This window comes from Scyliorhinus canicula, chromosome 19 (genome assembly GCF_902713615.1).
Source record: "Scyliorhinus canicula chromosome 19, sScyCan1.1, whole genome shotgun sequence".
NCBI classification, from domain to species: Eukaryota; Metazoa; Chordata; class Chondrichthyes; order Carcharhiniformes; family Scyliorhinidae; genus Scyliorhinus; species Scyliorhinus canicula.
The window spans coordinates 9308943-9327980 of record NC_052164.1 but is presented as its reverse complement, the minus strand read 5'-3'; the positions used below and the strand labels follow the sequence as shown (position 1 = coordinate 9327980).

The 19038-nt window shown below is 45.5% G+C and overlaps 1 protein-coding gene across 1 annotated transcript in view; it reads right to left on the bottom strand.

Annotated features, from left to right (window-relative positions):
• lasp1 (LIM and SH3 protein 1) overlaps nucleotides 1–19038 on the bottom strand; it is a 192803-nt gene that overhangs the window by 49662 nt on the left and 124103 nt on the right. Inside the window, exon 4 of the mRNA XM_038778688.1 lies at nucleotides 1940–2047. Within this exon, the coding sequence (XP_038634616.1) occupies nucleotides 1940–2047 (108 nt within the window). The remainder of the gene's footprint in view (nucleotides 1–1939; nucleotides 2048–19038) is intronic.

The following is a 19038-nucleotide window of genomic DNA, read 5'->3' as shown; positions in this document are numbered from 1 at the left end:
CATCAAAATTGCAACAGTAAAGAGGGATGACATCTTAGAAGTCTCTTCAACTGAAACCATTGGACTACAACTTAAAAACCAAAAAGGAGCAATCACATTGGTGGAAGTGTTCAAGAGGCCCCCTAACAGTCCGAGAGAAATAGAAGAGCAGATATGTAGGCAAATTTCAGAGAAGTATAAAAGTAATAGGGTAGTAATAGTGGGAGATTTCAACTTCCCCAATATCAGCTGGGGTAGTAATAACGAAAGGTTTGGAGGAAGCAGAATTCTTAAAATGCACCAGGAGAACTTTTTAAGGCAATACGTAGACGGACCTACAAGAGAGGGGGTGGGCCTGAGCCGGAGGATGCAGATAGGGTTCTAAATGAATACTTAGTGTCAGTGTTCACTCAATATGGGTATAGAAATCAGGGAGAAGAATTGCAATAAAATTAAGGCAATTAACATAGACAGAAAGGAGGTTTTGAGTGGTCTGGCAGGCTTAAAAGTAGACAAATATCCAGGGCCGGATGAAATGTATCCCAGGCTGTTGCATGAAGCAGGGATGCTGACAATAATTTTCAATTCCTCTCTGGTCACAAGAGAGGTGCCAGAGGACTGGATGATAGCCATTGAACCATTATTCAAGAAGGGAGGAAGGGATAGAGCAGGAAACTACAGACTAGTCAGTCTAACCTCAGTGCTGGAGAAACTCAAGGAAGCTATTCGGAGAGACAGAATTAATCTGCTTTGGAGAGGCAGGGATTAATCAAGAACAGTCAGCGTGCTTTTGTTAAGGGGAAGTCACGTCTCACCAACTTGATTGAATTTATTGAAGAGGTGTGTAGATGAAGGAAATGCATTTGATGTAGTCTACTTGGATTTCAGCAAGACCTTTGATAAGGTTCCACATGGGAAACTGATAGCGAAGGTACGAGCCCTTCAGATCCAAGGAAATTTGGCAAATTGGTTCCAAAATTTTGTTGAGTGACAGGAAGCAGAGGGTGATGGTCAAGGGTGATGTATACTTTCATGTCCCCTATTTTGCTCTCCTGATTTCATTTTTCTCTGACTGAAAGCCAGTGTCCAATGGGGTCCCGCAGGAATCAGTGTGGGGGCCCTTGCTATTTGTGGTTGATATAAATGATTTAGATATGAATGTAAGAGGGTTGATCATTAAGCTTGCGGATGATACACAAATTGCTGGGGTGGTAACTAGGAGGATAGCCATTGATTACAGAGGATATAGACGGGCTGGTCAGATGGGCTGATCAATGACAAATAGAGTTCAATCCAGCTAAAGTAGGAGGTGAAGCACTTGGCAGGACCCTGTGAAGCACTGAGGATAGACTTGGATTGTTTTCCTTAGAGCACAGGAGATTGAGGGGGGACATGATTGAGATGTATAAAACAATGAGGGGCATAGATAGAGTAGACGGGAAGAAACCTTTCCCCTTGGTGCAGGGATCAGTGACCAGGGGGCAGATGGGGCAGTAGGTTAAGAGGTGATGTGAGGAAATGCTTTTATACCCAAAGGGTGATGGGAATTTGGAACTCGCTGCCTGAAAAGGTGGTGGAGACAGAGACCCTCGTAACATCCAAGATATATTTAGATGTGCACTTGCGATCCCTAGGTGTACACGGCTGTGGGCCAAGTGCTGGGAAATGGAATTAGAATAGTTAGGTGATTGTTTTTGATTGGTGCAGACATGATGGGCCATAGGGCCTTTTCTGTGCTGAACGACTCGATGAGAAGCTTGTAGGAGAACGGAATAGAGGGATATGCTGAGTGAGTTATGCAAGGAAAGGGTGGAGTTTTGAGTGGTGCATAGCCATCAGCTAGATGGGATGAATGGCCTGTTTCTGGGCCGTAACTTTTACGTAATACGATTGTCCAGGAGACACAAATCTTTCAAACAAAAGCTGCTGGCCCACATCAGGGCTCCAGTTAGATACTTACATTGCTGACCAATTCCTGATTCTTCTTAATCCGCTCAAGTTCCGGAGTGTTGGCCACGGCACTAAATCCTTTCCCTTTGTTCTTTTCAAAATCTTCTTTATATTGCACCTAAGAGGACAAAGCAGAAAAGAGAGAGGGAATTAGCCAAGCTCTTCGAAAGCTAGGCAGACACCGAGATGGTTACACATAATTAACAGGCCATTCGGTCCATCTCAAATGTGCCAGCGTGAGCCACCTCCCAGCCCTACTTCATCTCACTCCAGCAACACATCCTTCTGCCCCTTCCTCCCTCATATACTCATCTAGAACAAGACCCTGGATGCAGAAGAGTGACTGCGGAGGTAACCTTTGCTGATAGTCTGACTAGAAAATGTCACTGTTTCCCTTTTTTAAACAATTAATGATTAAACATGAGGTTCAAAAATGCTTCATAATAACCAACATACATAGCACGGACACTTGCATTTATCTGGCGCCTCTAAAGTAGCAAAATGGCACAAAGCATTCCACAGCAGTGTCATGAAACAAAATTTAACACCGAGACACTATTAGATATCCAAAAGCATGGCCAAAGATGTAGGTTTTCAGGAGAATCTTAAAAGGAGTAAAAAGATGTAGTGAAGGTTACAGAGTGGCTCATGGAGTATTCGCTCCAGGCAGCTGAAGACATGGTCACCAATGGTGGAACTACTAAAATCAGGGACCCTCAAGGAGATGATATTTTTAAATTAAAAACATTAGAAAATCCTCCACAAACTCGGTCACGTCAACATTTGAGTTTCCCCCTTTCAGGTATCTACTTTCCTCCAATTCTGCTGATCCATTAAGTCTGAGAAATCTCCTTGTCAAGACTGCTCATTGTTTTTTTTATGTATTTAGAGTACCCAATTATTTTTTCCAATTAAGGGGCAATGTAGCGTGGCCAATCCACCTACCCTGCACATCTTTTGGGTTGTGGGGGTGAAACCCACGCAGACACGGGGAGAATGTGCAAACTCCACACGGACAGTGACCCAGGGCCGGGATTCGAACCCGGGTCCTCAGCGCCGTAGGTAGCAAAGCTAACCACTGTGCCACCGTGCTGCCCCAAGACTGCTCATTGTTAATTGAGTTGCAGTTTGCCTAGGTTGGTGAACACTTGCAAGATGAAGGGCATTGAAGAGGGAAGCTGGACAGTGCAGTGATATCATGGTCGTGCTGTAATTCCCCGACTGACCACTAGGAGTCTCATTAGTAAATAAGTGAATGTTAGAGTCAGGTGAACCCCTCAGACTGACTGGAGAGCTGGAAGAGAGAGGTTGCTTGTGCATGATCATACTGTTATTCATCTGTTGTTTTGTATATAGTTGACCCACAGTTAATATGAATAAATCCTTTGCAGCTTTAGCTACAAGTGTTGTTGTAATATAAATCAGGCCATCCGACAAGAACATTACAGACAGTAAAAGTGAAAATAAAACACCATCTGGTGTCTTAATGTTCTGAAAAGGGCCTCGATGTGCCCAGCACGGAATCCTCGGAGTGTCCATTGCAAATCCCCACAACATTATTTCAAATAAGGTGGTGGTGCCGAATAGAGCAATTAAACTTCAGAAAAATTACTTTATATGATGTCCCAAAACAATTTAGGATCGAAGGTAGTGAAAGACTCAATATAAATGCCAGATTGTTTCCTTGTTTTCCCCCAGTGTCCTGGCCAATATCAATCTCTCCGCCAAAGAGAAATAGAGGAATCTCTTAATTATCTCATTGCCGTTTGTGAGATACCCCTGATCCACAAATGAGCTGTTGCTTTTATTGTACATTCAAAACACACATCAATGTTCTTTCTCCACCTTTCAGGTCCCCTGTAAGGGTGCCAACACTGCAGGATTTATCTGCAAATATCCAGAAACGCAAGATTAATCTCCTGAACACCACAGAGAGACTCAATGGAGACAAACTATTGGGCTGTAAAACAAAATTATTTTTTCTTCCCCTTTTTCGTTGAACAGTTTTATTTGTTGGGTTATAAGGGTTTGGGGAAGGGGGAAAAGAGTGTCATAAATTAGTCAATTGTTCAGCAAGGAATGGTTTCATTTTGCAATCGGCCGTAGGAAGGCGGAGACTCATAATAATTAATGTGTTATCGACCTTTGGCAGGACGTGGGAAGGGGCAATTGGAAGTAAAGAGTCACTTGATGCTGCCTGCAACTAGAGTTGGCAAGCAGGCGGCATCCAGATTGAAACTTTGCTTCCATTCCCACTGAGTAAAGCACTGGAAAGTTAATTAAATATCCAGGCAGGTCAAAACTCAGGCAAGAATGATTTATTGTTTTTAATAGATATTCAGTGTCTCTCAAGGACAGGCCTTCATTTTAAAGCCACTTTTCCCTTTCCACTTACTCCAATTGGAATTTCAGCAGTCGTAAACAGAGGCGTCAATAAACCTTTTAACAAACAAACACATGCCCAAATTGTGTGCAGAACAAGAATTTAATATCAATTGAGCAGGAAGTATCAGCAATCTTTAAACCTGTACAGCGGGGGCGAGATTCTCTGTTTCCCGACGCCAATTTTGTAACCAGCGATCGGGCGGAGAGTTCCTTTTTTACGAAGAAATCGGGGGCGGCAACTGTTTGACGCAGGTTTCGCGTGCTCTGCCCCCTCCAAAACGGCATCATTGTGCGCATCACCTGAAGGCCCTCCCCCCGATGGACCGAGTTCACGACGGCGCGGGGGGACATGGGGCCCCAGCCGTGCGGGAACCCGGCATGGCGGCTGCAGACTGTGTCCAGCACCGCCACAGTCGGGCAGAAGCTGTGCTGCTGGGTGGGTGGGGGGGGGGGGGGGGGGCTTCCGCAAGGGCTGGGGGGGAATGGTGGGGGGTGGTGAGGGGGTGTCCAGGGAGATACTATCTGGCAGGTCGGGTCCATGAACAGCCTCCGCCATGTTGTAAGGCGTGGCCGCTGCAGGCCGTCGCCATGTACATGCGTGGCCACGGAACCGGCAGTTCTCCGGCCGTTTATTTTGTGGAGGCCGGGAATGGCACAGCTGCTAGCCCCTCACCCACCGGTCGCAGCATCGATGAAGGGGGCAGCGGCGATATTTTCCACGTAAAACGCCACAGATCTTCCGCACTGGTTTCTTAACCATCTACATCGCAACATACTCATTTTGTTCTCATTAAAAAAAGTATTTGCGTTTAAATATATATTCCTAGAAGTGATGTTTTGTTTGAAATGAACCACCAGGAAGCTAAACAGTCAGCAGCCTCTTACACACAGCTACAAGATTCAGTTCTATTAGGCAGAACTTTCCATTCTGGAGCCCATGTTCGATGGGGGGAAATGAGAAAGTCATTGTGAATCCTGCCGGACGGCAAATCAGCTGAACGCACATGATCGTCTGCTTTTCAACTCATTACTTCTGTATTTACAAGGAACATGGCAAGTCTCGCTGTGCAGCAAGCAGGAAGCCACTCGCCATGTTGTTACCTCATGGGGTCCTGCCGCCATATTTAATTAGCTCCCGGACAGCCATTCACTCACTGCAGACCTGGAGCGCCACAATATACCTCAAACGACCCTTGCGGCCACAGCTCATACTGGAGATGCTGGCTGACGCGAGTGACCACATCCTGGAACACAGGAGGGCGCCTCCAGCATTGCCCTTCACTCATTTTTGGACAAGAGCACCACCTGCAATATAGTCACAATGCTGCACCATACCCTGTTTGCCAACCTCTTGGCCTTCTCGAGACCTTGCCGTCTCTTGCTGCTCAAGCCCTTGCCCCTCCAAGTCCCGTGCCATCCCGTGATGGGTCCTACTTCTCCTCATCTGGATAAGAGCCATTACCAAGTCAGGGTTGCCTACCGCCTGTATTATCAACGCCTCTGGAATTTTGAGCAAACTGAAGTGAGTATCTCCTTTCCAGCTTTCCCCCCATTAAAGCCAGCAGGCCCCTTCCATGTGAAATATCCTGAGGATCAGAGATTGGGGTTCCACCAGTTTATACATGAATATGTACGGTGACTTAACACCCTGGTCAAAGATCACTAAGCAAGGAGCTTCCCTCTAATACTATCGCATCTGCCTCCACTACCTTTGAAACACTAGAGAGAACATTGCCTTGGCAGTATAGAAAACTGCATGGTCTCTTGTTAGCCCATGACCATTCATCCAGAAGTGCAAAGGTTTGATGTCATGCATTGACTGCCATCTCCACCAGCCATGCCCCTTGAAGTCATCCACCATCCTCCCTCATCCCTGCCTATGGCTGGAGCAGATGCAAATGGTACAGTATGAACCATGCTGGGAGCTCAATGTTATGGGGCCCTAACAGGGTGTCCCTCGAACTCCACTTACCCAAAACAAAACCTCCTCCCCTCCCAGGGATCTCGCATCTGACTAACTGCGTGGTCATGGTCAGATGTGGAAGAATGGTGTGCGTAACCTTTCAGACTCGCTCCATCTCTCTCTCTTTGGTCAAGCTTTTGATCACCTGCCCTAATGTTTACGGGCAGCACGGTAGCACAGTGGTTATCACTGTTGCCTTACAGCACCAGGGACCCGGGTTCAATTCTCGGCTTGGGTAACTGTGCGGAGTCTGCACGTTCTCCCTGTGTCTGTGTGGGTTTCCTCCGGGCACTCTGGTTTCCTCCTACAAGTCCATAAACCATAAGACCATAAGACATAGGAGTGGAAGTAAGGCCATTCGGCCCACCGAGTCCACTCCGCCATTCAATCATGGCTGATGGGCATTTCAACTCCACCTACCAGCATTCTCCCCGTAGCCCTTAATTCCTCGCGACATCAAGAATTTATCTATCTCTGCCTTGAAGCCATTTAGCGTCCCGGCCTCCACTGCACTCCGCGGCAATGAATTCCACAGGCCCACCACTCTCTGGCTGAAGAAATGTCTCCGCATTTCTGTTCTGAATTTACCCCCTCTAATTCTAAGGCTGTGCCCACGGGTCCTCGTCTCCTCGCCTAACGGAAACAGTTTCTTTGCGTCCACCCTTTCTAAGCCATGTATTATCTTGTAAGTTTCTATTAGATCTTCCCTTAACCTTCTAAACTCCAATGAATACAATCCCAGGATCCTCAGCCGTTCATCATATGTTAGACCCGCCATTCCAGGGATCATCCGTGTGAATCTCCGCTGGACATGCTCCAGTGCCAGTATGTCCTTCCTGAGATGTGGGGCCCAAAACTGGACACAGTACTCCAAATGGGGCCTAACCAGAGCCTTATAAAGGCTCAGTAGCACATCGCTGCTTTTATATTCCAACCCTCTTGAGATAAATGACAACATTGCATTCGCTTTCTTAATCACAGATTCAACCTGCATGTTTACCTTTAGGGAATCCTCGACTAGCACTCCCAGATCCCTTTGTACTTTGGCATTATGAATTTTCTCACCGTTTAGAAAGTAGTCCCGAAAGATGTGCTTGTTAGGTAATTTGGACATTCTGAATTCTCCCTCTTTGTACCCGAACAGGCGCCGGAGTGTGGCGACTAGGGGCTTTTCACAGTAACTTCATTGCAGTGTTAATGCAAACCTACTTGTGACATTCATAAAGATTATTATCTCTTATTTCATCCCAGTGTTAAATTTTGCTCGTTACCGCTCCTGCAAAACAACTTTACATGTTTCTGCGATCTTAAAGCCACTACAAAATTTAATTTGTTGCTGATATCAGCAATCCGTCCAATTCACCTTTCTATTATATAACTATCTTACTCGAAACACTAACATACCATTAGCTTCAGGCTGTCCATATCCGTGGTGCATCCTCATTTAATGCTAAAGAGAACCAGTAGTGTGGGCAGTCAAATGTTCCGGTCCCCTGGGTCACTGTCCATGTGGAGTTTGCACATTCTCCCCATGTCTGTGTGGGTTTCACCCCCACAACCCAAAGATGTGCAGGCTAGGTGGATTGGCCACTCTAAATTGCCCCATTATTGGAAAATCTAAATAATTGGGTATTCTAAATTTATTTTAAGAAAACGTTCAGGTCCCGGCCACAGGATTAATTTTAATACTTTATTTATAGTGCGGTGCTGCCTGTGGAGGATATATCACAATACAAGCGAGACGCTGCATACGCCTCCATAGAGGTTTTCATTATCTGGAGGAAATGATGATAACTGCCCACACATATATCAAGTTATATGCAAATATAACACTTGCATCTGCCACATTGTAATAATAATCATTATTGTCACAGGTAGGCTTACATTAACACCGCAATGAAGTTACTGTGAAAAGCCCCTCATCGCCACACTCCAGCACCTGTTCGGGTCACACTGAGGGAGAATTCAGACTGTCCAAATTGCCTAACAGCACGTCTTTCAGGACTTGTGGGAGGAAACCGGAGTAAACCCACGCGGACACAGGGAGGATGTGCAGATTCCGCACAGACAGTGACCCAAGCCAGGAATGGAAACTGGGATCCTGGCGCTGTGAAGCCACAGAACTAACCACTATGCTCCGTGCCGCCCATTACGAAGTTCTCCCCCCCCACCCCCTCCCCCCCCACCCCCTCCCCCTCCACCCCCCCCCCACCAACATCCCATTCTTTCCCTATGCGCAGTGGTACAGCAGTTTGAATGTTCAAGTCCCAGTCCAGCGACTTGAGCAGAAATTTTGGAAAACAGGGCAGTAATGTGCGAGTGCTGCACTATCAGAGATGCTGTTTGTCCTCACAGGTAAATGTTAAAAACCCCATGGCTCTATTTTGCAGAAGAGCAGGGGGATCTCCCCCTATCCCTTGCCATGGCAGGATTTGAACCCATGTCCCCATAACATTAGCCTGGGGTTTCTGGAATACTAGTCCAGTGACATTACCCTCGCTTGCCAAATCTGCCTCGCATGATCCCCATTGGTGACCCAACACAACCCAACCTCTACCAATCAATAAGCAAGTAGACTCCATATTACCCGACTCCTGACTCTCAAAAACAAATTGTTTCACCCCATGTCTGATTACTTTAAAATAACCAACAAACAAAAAAAGTATTCCAAGGAAAACCCTCCACCTTCAGATGGAGGGCAAGACGCAGTCACAGCACAGGGAGGACAGAACAAGCAGAAAACAAGCCATTCTCTTCAGTTCAGCAATCGGACAGGCAATCTGTCAGACCAGAATCTGCGATGCTGCTGATATGGAAACTTCAATGTATGATACATTGATGGGGAGGTGGTTGAGCATTTGAGGGAGAAGGTTTTACTATTAACATTAAGTTGAGGAAGAATAGGAGCAGGTTCAAATGGAGCCTATGGACCGATTGGGCTGAATGGCCTGCTTCTGTGCCATAGGTTCAATGGAATTCTATGTAATCTGGGATAAAGTGAGGCGAATTGGTTAGCTCTTTCCAAAACCAGCACCAACATGCCCTCTTAAGATTCCAGGAATTGAAATGGTCTGTTCAGACTCGTACTCTTCCGCGTTCTATCACTCTCTCACGAGACCCTACTATTGGCCGCAATTGTCAACAGAGAGCTCAAATATTCAGGAAATGATATAGTAGGTGAAGGCTAGTTTGTCCAAACATCCCTTCTTCTTAGCTGTAAATTCTAGCTATTATTTGCTTTATATAGTAGCTGGTGAGAAACCTTTTAGTTTCTTTCAATCTGCTGCCCACCTTCATCAGCACACCCGACTATAAACCAGAGGGAACCATATAAGGCAAGGTTGCAACCCTTTCAACTGTCTGAACAGGGTTGTCTGTTGCAGCATCAGAAGCCAAAGGCGAGTGCCTGAGTCACTGACTGTCCCAGGGAGAGTTTGGTGTCAACAAATCTCCAGGGCTGAGCCTCTGAACATTTAATCATTCGAACAAACCCAGCAATGTCTAAATAATGGTGAGCCAGACATTATTCAAATAGACGCCACACACCAGCAATGCAACACGAATGAAAATAAATGTTTTTGGAATGAATTTCAAACCAAAGAGACTGTCCCATTGATGATTCATTGATTGAAAGGCATTTTATGAAAAGTAAAAAAGAAAAATTATTTGAGGTACTACTGGAGAAACAAACATCAGAGGACACTTCCCTGCCTCAAAAGGGGGTTTAGTAAGAACTCGTTTACATTTCATGATAATGTCACCCCTCCCCCAGCTATAGCCCTTTGTTTACTGGCATTTTAGAAATTGTGTTTGTCAAAAGGTGAAGAATTTTGGAGCTGGAGATTTGATCATTTTCCAAGGCAACATGATAGGTTTCCTGTGGACATTCGAGGCTGTGTGGCCTGCTTCTGCACCATCGTTGAAAACTATTTTTGTGTTCTGAGCCCTTTTCATTTATTAGTTATAAAATTAGTTGAGATGGGGACTAGACAGTTTGACTGAGAGCTGACAATCATCCAATCTATTAACAAGAAGTTGGTTCACATTATATTTGTCATGGGAAGGCAATGTATTGGAAGGATGGGCACTTCAGGAGCCCTAGTGGTTTGAGAACACAAGCAGAGTGGTTGGAGACAAGATGCCACGTTATGAAACCTCCGGGAGTACAGTCAACCAGTGTTGGCGATGCCCACGTTCTTCAATAGAGAGACGCAACACAATGCGGCAACTAACACATCTCACTCCAAGGGAAACAATGGCAGTCATTCTGCTTAATTAAGTCCCTTGTGGCAGAATGGTCTTGAAAACAATTTCAATATCTGAACACGCAGGATAATATACATCACTACAAGAGCAGTTTAGACAAAAGCAATGAAATATTTATGGTCACTCTCTTCTCATTGGGCAAGCTATAATGCGTAATGTGCTTCACCACCCAATAAAGAACATATTGCTCATCACACTTGCTTTTTTTAAATAAAAATACACTGATTCAGTTGTTCCAAAGGGACAACTTTATAACAGCTGACATCTAAAGAAAAACTTGCATTTATCCAGCACCATTCACAGCTTCAAAACATCCCAAAGAGCTTTATGAAGCACTTGGAAGAATAGATACTGTTATAACTGGAAACAGTGCCTCATTAAGACATGTGGGGACAGAGGGGCATGTACAGAAGAGGGAGCATTAGCCTGCCTCCAAAACCACACCATGTGAACTGCCGCATTTTCCATTTCCATCTTCAGCACACCGTTCTTCTCTACCTCGTAAAGAACGTATTGCATCATCACACTTGCTTTTTTATTTAAAAGAAGAAAAAGACACTGGATAAATCATTACATTGCAAGACCAACATTTTCACCGTAGGCATCTAAAGAAAAGAAAGAATAAAGCTTGGATTTATGAAGTGCCATCTAGTGCAAAGGGGGGGGGGGGGGGGTGAATGAAGAGAGCATCCAGAACCAAAATGTTCTCCACTCAGCACAGGAGCTCGCATGCTTGGTGATCCAAACTCAAATCGAAACTCATTTGCCAACTGCAAAGAAGCACGGGCAAACCTTGCACAGACCAAGGGTTGCCAACTCTAGCTGGACATATTCCTGGAGGTCTCATCAGGTGAACTACCACCTCCCAACTGCCCCAATCCACACTCCAATCATCAGTTGCCCAACATTATTCAGAAATGTTTGACAACATTTTAATTTCTTTTTATTAACCAAATTCAGACTCAAGAGCAGACTAACTTTAAAGCAACTATCCTCCAACATTCAGTTCCGAGCTCTCTTTTGTCTTGAGGTCTGTATTGAAAGGCCCTGGTTGCCAAGGCAGCAGCTCTGTTTTCAGAGGTGGTGTACGTGACAACCAACAGCGTACAGCCTGTGGCAAGAGCTTGCGCGTCTAGTCTTTTAACGTGGGGGTGTTTAGTGCTGCAGCTATCACACGGTTCTGGCTGACCAGAAAACTCTTACCCTTTGCACTGCCTGCTACAGGTGTATTGGAAGGATTTGCAGATTGATTATCAATCGCTTTGGTCACGTTACGAATACACCTCATGTAGCCATCTGAACTCGGAACGTCTGATGCAGAGGTAGGGCTGTCATCCACCGCACCATAAGCCCTCTCAAGCCAAGGATATTAACTGGTCTCTGATTGCATTGATAGCACTGGATTCACTTCCAAATCAGTTTCTGCAGAGGAGCAAGAAAAAGTCGTTCCAAAGGCATGAAGGGCCGCAGATTAACATCCAATATGGTGGTCTTGATGTGGACTATCCACAGATGGTCATCTTAAATCTTTCCAATGCAAAGGCACTTCCCTAAACATTAGCTAGATAACTCTAGTTTGACCTATTCTTGGGAGGCCTGAGCTTTCTGTCCCATCGATCAGCCATTTCTCCTCTCCCCCCGCCCCCCCACCCCGCCAATCACCAATATATTTTTCACTAATGAAGGTTCTCAAAGAAAATTTTGAAAGCACCATTTTTCTTAACAATCCTTTGGTTTTTCTCTGGGTTGCATTGAGACGATTATCCATTTATTCTTGAAGACTCCAGGACAACACTTAAAAGCTGGCAATCCTCATCCCAGCCCCTCTTCCGCCGAGTACTCTTTTTCTTTCCTCTTTTTCACAGGAGTGAGAGGAGCAACGTAATTACAATGGCGCTGCGAGCAAATTATAGACTTTTATATGATTTGCACCATTGTATTTTGTAGGAATAAGAGTTTTCCAAAGCCTTTTTATGAAGGGCCTTTTAGGGCAGCACGGTGGCGCAGTGGTTGGCACTGCTGCCTTGCGGCGCCGGGGTCCCGGGTTCGATCCCGGCTCTGGGGTCGCTGTCCGTGTGGAGTTTGCACATTCTCTCCCCCCCCCCCCCAACCCAAGGATGAATTGCCCCTTATTTGGAGAGAGGTGAATTGGGTACTCTAAATTTAAAAAAGAAAAAGAAGAACAAAAACAAAACAATAAATGGAAGGACCTTTTAACATGAACTAATCTGCAGGGATACTGCGGGAGCTTCTTCATTGACCCAAGGAGGCAGCAGGGGCCGCAATTTAACATCTGTCATGTCCTTACTTTCAAGCTATATACTCTATCCAACGTGGATTCTTTTGAAATTGGCTTTAAAAAGTGGACAGAGAGCTGGCAACGTGCTACCAGCAAGTCAGGTGACTTGTTTGCAGCTTCTTTTCTTTTTAAATTTAGAGTACCCAATTCATTTTGTCCAATTAAGGAGCAATTTAGCGTGGCCAATCCAACTACCCTGCACATCTTTGGGTTGAGGGGGTGAAACCCACGCAGACACGGGGAGAATGTGCAAACTCCACACAGGCAGTGACCCAGAGCCGGGATCGAACCTGGGGCCCCGGCGCCGTGAGGCAGCAGTGCTAACCCACTGCGCCACCGTGCTACCCTCTGTTTGCAGTGTCTGAATAGACAGGATCAATATGTCTGGAAGGTTACTTAATAATGCAAGTGGTTTTGCCAGGTGCAAACTGACAAGCTCCACCAACTCATGGAAGAGATTTAACAAATAATGGCTGCCAGACCTGTCGAGGGTGGAATATCAAACAAAGTTTTCCAATGAGCTGCTCATGAATGACATGTTGGTGGATTTGTCAGTCATTTCTCCGTCGGGCATCAATCATCCCAGTTCCAACCCATTATGTGGGAAATGGTCGGCATTGAAACCTACCATCACATGATCGAAACTAGCTTGAGGGGAGTCAAGGCCTTCTTCCTCCACAAGAGAGAGAAAGTGCAACGCGAGCGTGACAAGAGAACATTCAACCAAAGAAGCATGAGAGTGAATCCATCCAGACCTGCGTCGCGTACATCTTCAAGAACTGAAATCTGAGCATGTGTTTAATTTCTTGTATTTATGCTAATAATCCAAACGTGTGCTTTGTGTCTCAAATGCATTGTGCGTGTGTGTCTGTGCTACGTGAGGGATTGTTTGTCTTCACATTACAGGGCGTTGTGTGAATAAACGTTATCTTTTCTCCAGGTTTAGGCTCATCCAAAAGTCTGCTTCAAGTTTATTACCGAAAATCATAACAGTCAAAAAAAAAAACTCCCTCGAGAACACATCTTGTTGAAGAAAAACGAGAGATGCTGCGAAATGGAAAAAGTTCTCTCTCTCCCTGTCCATAACGCATCTCATTTGAAAGATTGCACCTCCGGCAGTTCAGCACTCCCTCGGTGCTGCACTGGAACGTCAGCCTAGATTTCATGCTCACTTCTCTGGAGTGGGACAGAGATTAGGAATGTTGGGTGCTGTAGGTATAAGGAATCGTTAGAGCATCAATACTCAACACCCAAAAACTGCAGCCAAATAGCGAAGTAAAGAAAACATCCTGCTTATTCAAAGTTTGTTTATGAGGGGCCTTTCACTGTCGACAACAACACCAGCTCCATTTCCTGCTTGCTTTCATTGAAAATAATTCAAGCTCCAAGTCCAATTTTCAAGAGTATTGAGGCAAATCACGTAAACTGGACAAGATGGCACAGGAACTGCATTTCTAACAGCCTCGAACTGTAAACGGACACAAAAGACATCTAAAGTTCCTGCATGAAAGGTAAGGCTCTAATGCTCCGTGAGTTAAAGGACAGGATGAAAACACACTTCCAGCTGGATAGAAAATGCAGCTTATTAAAAATTCCACTGGGAGTCGGAGACCAGCTTAAAGGATCTCATAAACCAAATTGCTCTGAAGTGTAGTTAGTGCCTATTGTATTGCCAATTCCGACAGCAATTTTGTGCAAAGCAATATCCCTCGAACATCAATGAGATAGATGATTGACCAGCTCATAAAATCTTAGCTGGAGGTCATTTGGCCCATTATAGCTATACTGGCACTTCGAAAATGAGGCTTTGTGACTGGAAGCCTGTGTCCGGTGGTGTCCCGCAGGGATTGGTGTTGGGTCCCTTGCTGCCTGTAGTTTCCATGAAGGATCTAGACGGGAATGTGGGAGGAATGGTCAGTAAGTTCACGGATGACACAAAAAAATTGTGGTGTGGTAAATGGGGAGGAGGAAAGTCTTCGATTACAGGGCAATATAGGCCGGCTGGTCAGATTGGGCGGGACAGTGGCAAATGCAATTTAATCCCCAAAAGTGTGAGGTATTGCATTTTGGGAGGACAAACAAGGCAAGGAAGGACAAAATAAATGGTAGGGCACTAGGATGTACAGAGGACCAGAGGGACCCTGGGGTGCTTGTCCATAGTTCCCAGGAGGTAGCAGGACAGGGAGATAAGGTGGTTAAGTAGACATATTCGATACTTGCCTTGATTAGCCAAGACGTAAAATATAAGCGCAGGGAGGTTATGATGGAGCTGTAAAAAAGGCTTGTCAGCCCACAGCTAGAGTATTGTATGTAGTTCTGGTCACCACACTATAGGAAGGATGTTATTGCACTGGCAAAGGCATAGAGGAGATTCACCAGAGTGTTGCCTGAGCTGGAACGTTTCAGCTATGAAGAGAGGCTGACTAGGCTGCAGTTGTTTTCCTTTGAGCAAAGAAGGCTGGTAGAGGGATGTGATTGAGGTGTACAAATTTATGAGGGACATAAATACGGTAGATAGGAAGGAAAGTTTCCCCTTAGTAGAGGGGTCAGCAACCAGGGGGCATAGATTTAAGGTAAGGGGCAGGGGATTTAGAGGGGATTTCAGGGAAAACGTTTTCACCCAGAGGGTGGTGGGAATCTGGAACTCGCTGCCTGAAAGGGTGGTAGAGTTGTAAACCTTGCAATATTTAAGAAGCATTTAGATGAGCGCTTGAAACACCATTGCATAGAAGGCAAGGGACCAATGCTGAAAAATGGAATTAGAATAGATAGGTGCCTGATTGCTGGCACATACATGATGGGCTAAAGAGCCTCTTTGTGTGCTGTAAACACCCCTGACTCCATCCAATTAGCCCCTGAGGAATTTCTCCCCTTCAAAGTCAGTTTGGTGATGCTGGCCCTAAGAAGGTTGTTGGTCAGGAGAATTTTTACCCTTTCCCAAATAGTGCCCGGAGAATTTCACATCCACATGATCTGCAGAAAGGAAGCCCAACGACCTCAGTTCAATGTTAAATTAAAGAGCCACATCGGCGACCTCCCGCAGTGCCACACCAGAGTGCCAGCCTGGATCACATGCCAAATACTGGAGCATGACCCTGGCAAACCTCTGACGCAGAGGCAAAAGTGTTACCAGCCTGCAGGTTTTACAGAATAACGCTCTGAGCAATGCACATCCAGTTGATAAGTGTCATGTGAGAGTACCTTTAAGAAATGGATGTTTATAAATGGGTATGTACATAAATATCTGTAGAAAGAGTACTTTTAAGAAATGGGTGTTTATTACTGCAGTGATGTCAGAGAGTGGGTGGAGCTGGGCTGTCCGTCAGCTTTTTACTTTCGTTTTAGACTGTTTGCTGCAGGGTGTGTTTTAGTTTCGTTTTCAGAGCTGGATAGCTGCAGTCACAGCCAGAAGGTGTATGAATCTCTCTCTGTAATCTAAAGCCTGTAAATCGATCCTGGTGATTTAAAACTAATAACAGTAGTGACTTTAACCTGATGTGCTTCTGGTAAAAGGTGTTTTAAGTCACATGGATTTAAAAAGGAAAGCTTAAAGGTTTACTGAGTGTTGTATTCTTTGGGGGTGTATTTGAATTGATGGTTGCTAAGACGTTCACTGTATGTTTTAAAAAGGTTAACTTGAGTTCACAGAATAAACATTGTTTTGCTTCAAAAAAACACTTTTCCATTTCTGCTGTACCACACCTGTAGAGTGGGCCGTGTGCTCCCCATGCCACAATCTATTAAAAGTTGTGAGCTCCATGCTACACTTTGTGGTTCTCTAAACCCTGGCCCATAACATAAGCTCCTCACACAGAAGTTTTAAAAACTCCAGAATCCCTTCTGCTCAATTACATATTTAACCTGCTTCTCAATATCCATTTGAGTACAGAAATTCTCATCGCAGACCTTCTTTTGGAGCATCATGTGAGAAGTAAAATAGGCACAAGTGAAAATAAATGTGATTGAGCCAAATTTTAAATCTGGATTCTCAATCTGGATGAGGAGAGGACAGGGAACGGAGATGAATTGGATTAATTGTTTCAAAAGAAACTGACATTTGAAGCCAACGAAAACACAAATCTTGCCAATTGATGGCTGTTAGGTTCTCCTGCTGGTTTTAAAATCCCACCTTGGCCTCGCTCCCCTTTTCTCTGTAACTTCCTCCAGCCCTACAATGCTCCACAATCTCGGTGTTCCTCCTATTCTGTCCGGCCATTTGCCCTTCCTGATTTTCACCAACCCCTCCATGTTTGGTTGCACATACAGCTGTCCAGCCATTAAGCAATGGAATTCCCTTCCTTAAGCTGCATCCCTCTCTCACCTCCTTTTAAGACGCTGCTTAAACATATGTTTTGGTCCTGTCCAAAGGTAGGGGAGTACTGGAAGGAGGTGTTTAGGGTAATTTCCAAGGTGGTGCGCTTGAAACTAGACCCGGGTCCCCGGGAGGCCATATTCGGGGTGTCGGACCAGCCGGGGTTGGAAACGGGTGCGGAGGCAGATATCATAGCCTTCGCCTCATTGATCGCCCGAAGGCGGATCCTGCTGGGATGGAGAGCGGTCTCTCCACCCTGTGCCCTGGCGTGGCGAGGGGACCTGTTGGAATACTTGACACTTGAGAAGGTTAAGTTCGAACTAATAAGGAAGCTCGTAGGGGTTCTACAAGTCATGGGCACTATTTATTATGCACTTTCAAGAGCTGGATAACATCGAACATTAGTTGGGGGGATGGGTGGGGGGGGGGGGGGGGGGGGGGGGGGGGGGGGGGCTATGCATATTAAAGATGGCTATGGGTAATCCCCGATTCCATTCTTGTCATTTGTTTATGTTAACATGCGGGCTGATGTTTGGGGGTTGGTGGGAGGATGGGATCGTTGTTATTTTTATGGGGTTTGACATATTTGTTGCTGATTATTGTTTGTTGTTGATGGGTGTAAATTCGGGAGAGAAATTGTGAAAAAGGAGAATAAAAATATTTTTTTTAAAAACACTGCTTGGGGCAGCACGGTGGCGCAGTGGGTTAGCACTGCAGTCTCACGGCGCTGAGGTCCCAGGTTCGATCCCGGCTCTGGGTCACTGTCCGTGTGGAGTTTGCACATTCTCCCCGTGTTTGCGTGGGTTTCGCCCCCACAACCCAAAGATGTGCGGGGTAGGTGGATTGAACACGCTAAATTGCCCCTTAATTGGAAAAAATTAATTGGGTACTCAAAATTTATTTTAAAAAAACAGCTTAAAACTTGCCACTGTGGCCAAACATTTGGTCACCTGCCCTAATATCTGACATGGTTCAGTGTCACCTTCTATTTGTTAACAGTCCAACTAAACACCTTTGGACGTTAAAGACACTACAAAAACTGCCGGTTGTTCTGTGAGGGTTACGTCCTCACAGTGATGGAAATCTATCACCTTGTGAGCCCTGGTCATTCACAGCATGGTAGCGCAGTGGTTAGCACTGCTGCTTCACGGCTCTAGGGTCCCAGGTTCGATTCCCGGCTTGGGTCACTGTCTGTGCGGAGTCTGCACGTTCTCCCCGTGTCTGCGTGGGTTTCCTCCGGGTGCTCCGTTGCCTCCCACAGTCCAAAGATGTGCAGGTTAGGTGGATTGGTCATGCTAAATTGCCCCTTAGTGTCCAAAAGGTTTGGGCGGAGTTACGGGGATAGGGCTGGTGCAGACTCGATGGGCTGAATGGCCTCCTTTGCACTGTAAATTCTATGATTCTATAATAGATTGTGGAAACTGCTCCTACAGGGAGTAGTTGAGACAATTTAAGATACATTTAAGGGGAAGCTAGAGAAACACGTGAGGAAGGTAAAAATAGAAAGATTTATAAATGGAATGAGATTAAACAGGATAGATGGGAGGAGGCTCATGGAGCATAAACACTAGCATAGACCAGTTGGGTAGAATGGCCTGCATCTGGGCTGTATGTTTCGACTGCATTTGAGAAGTAATTAATCAGCTGGAAAATGATTTGGGAGGACCTGCACCTTAAATCCAAGCTCTTTCTAGTCGTAGTATTTCAACGTACTATTTTCCGATACCTGGTTTTATGCAGGCCTACTAATGGTGACCTTGCTACGTTTCAGCCATCCAGTAGCCCATTAACGCAGCTCCTGAATTGACTGCGCTCTTCGTTCTAACCCTGTGGAGAAGTCAGACCCCAGTAAAACTGGTTCTGTCACCGAGCTAAGAAGGATTA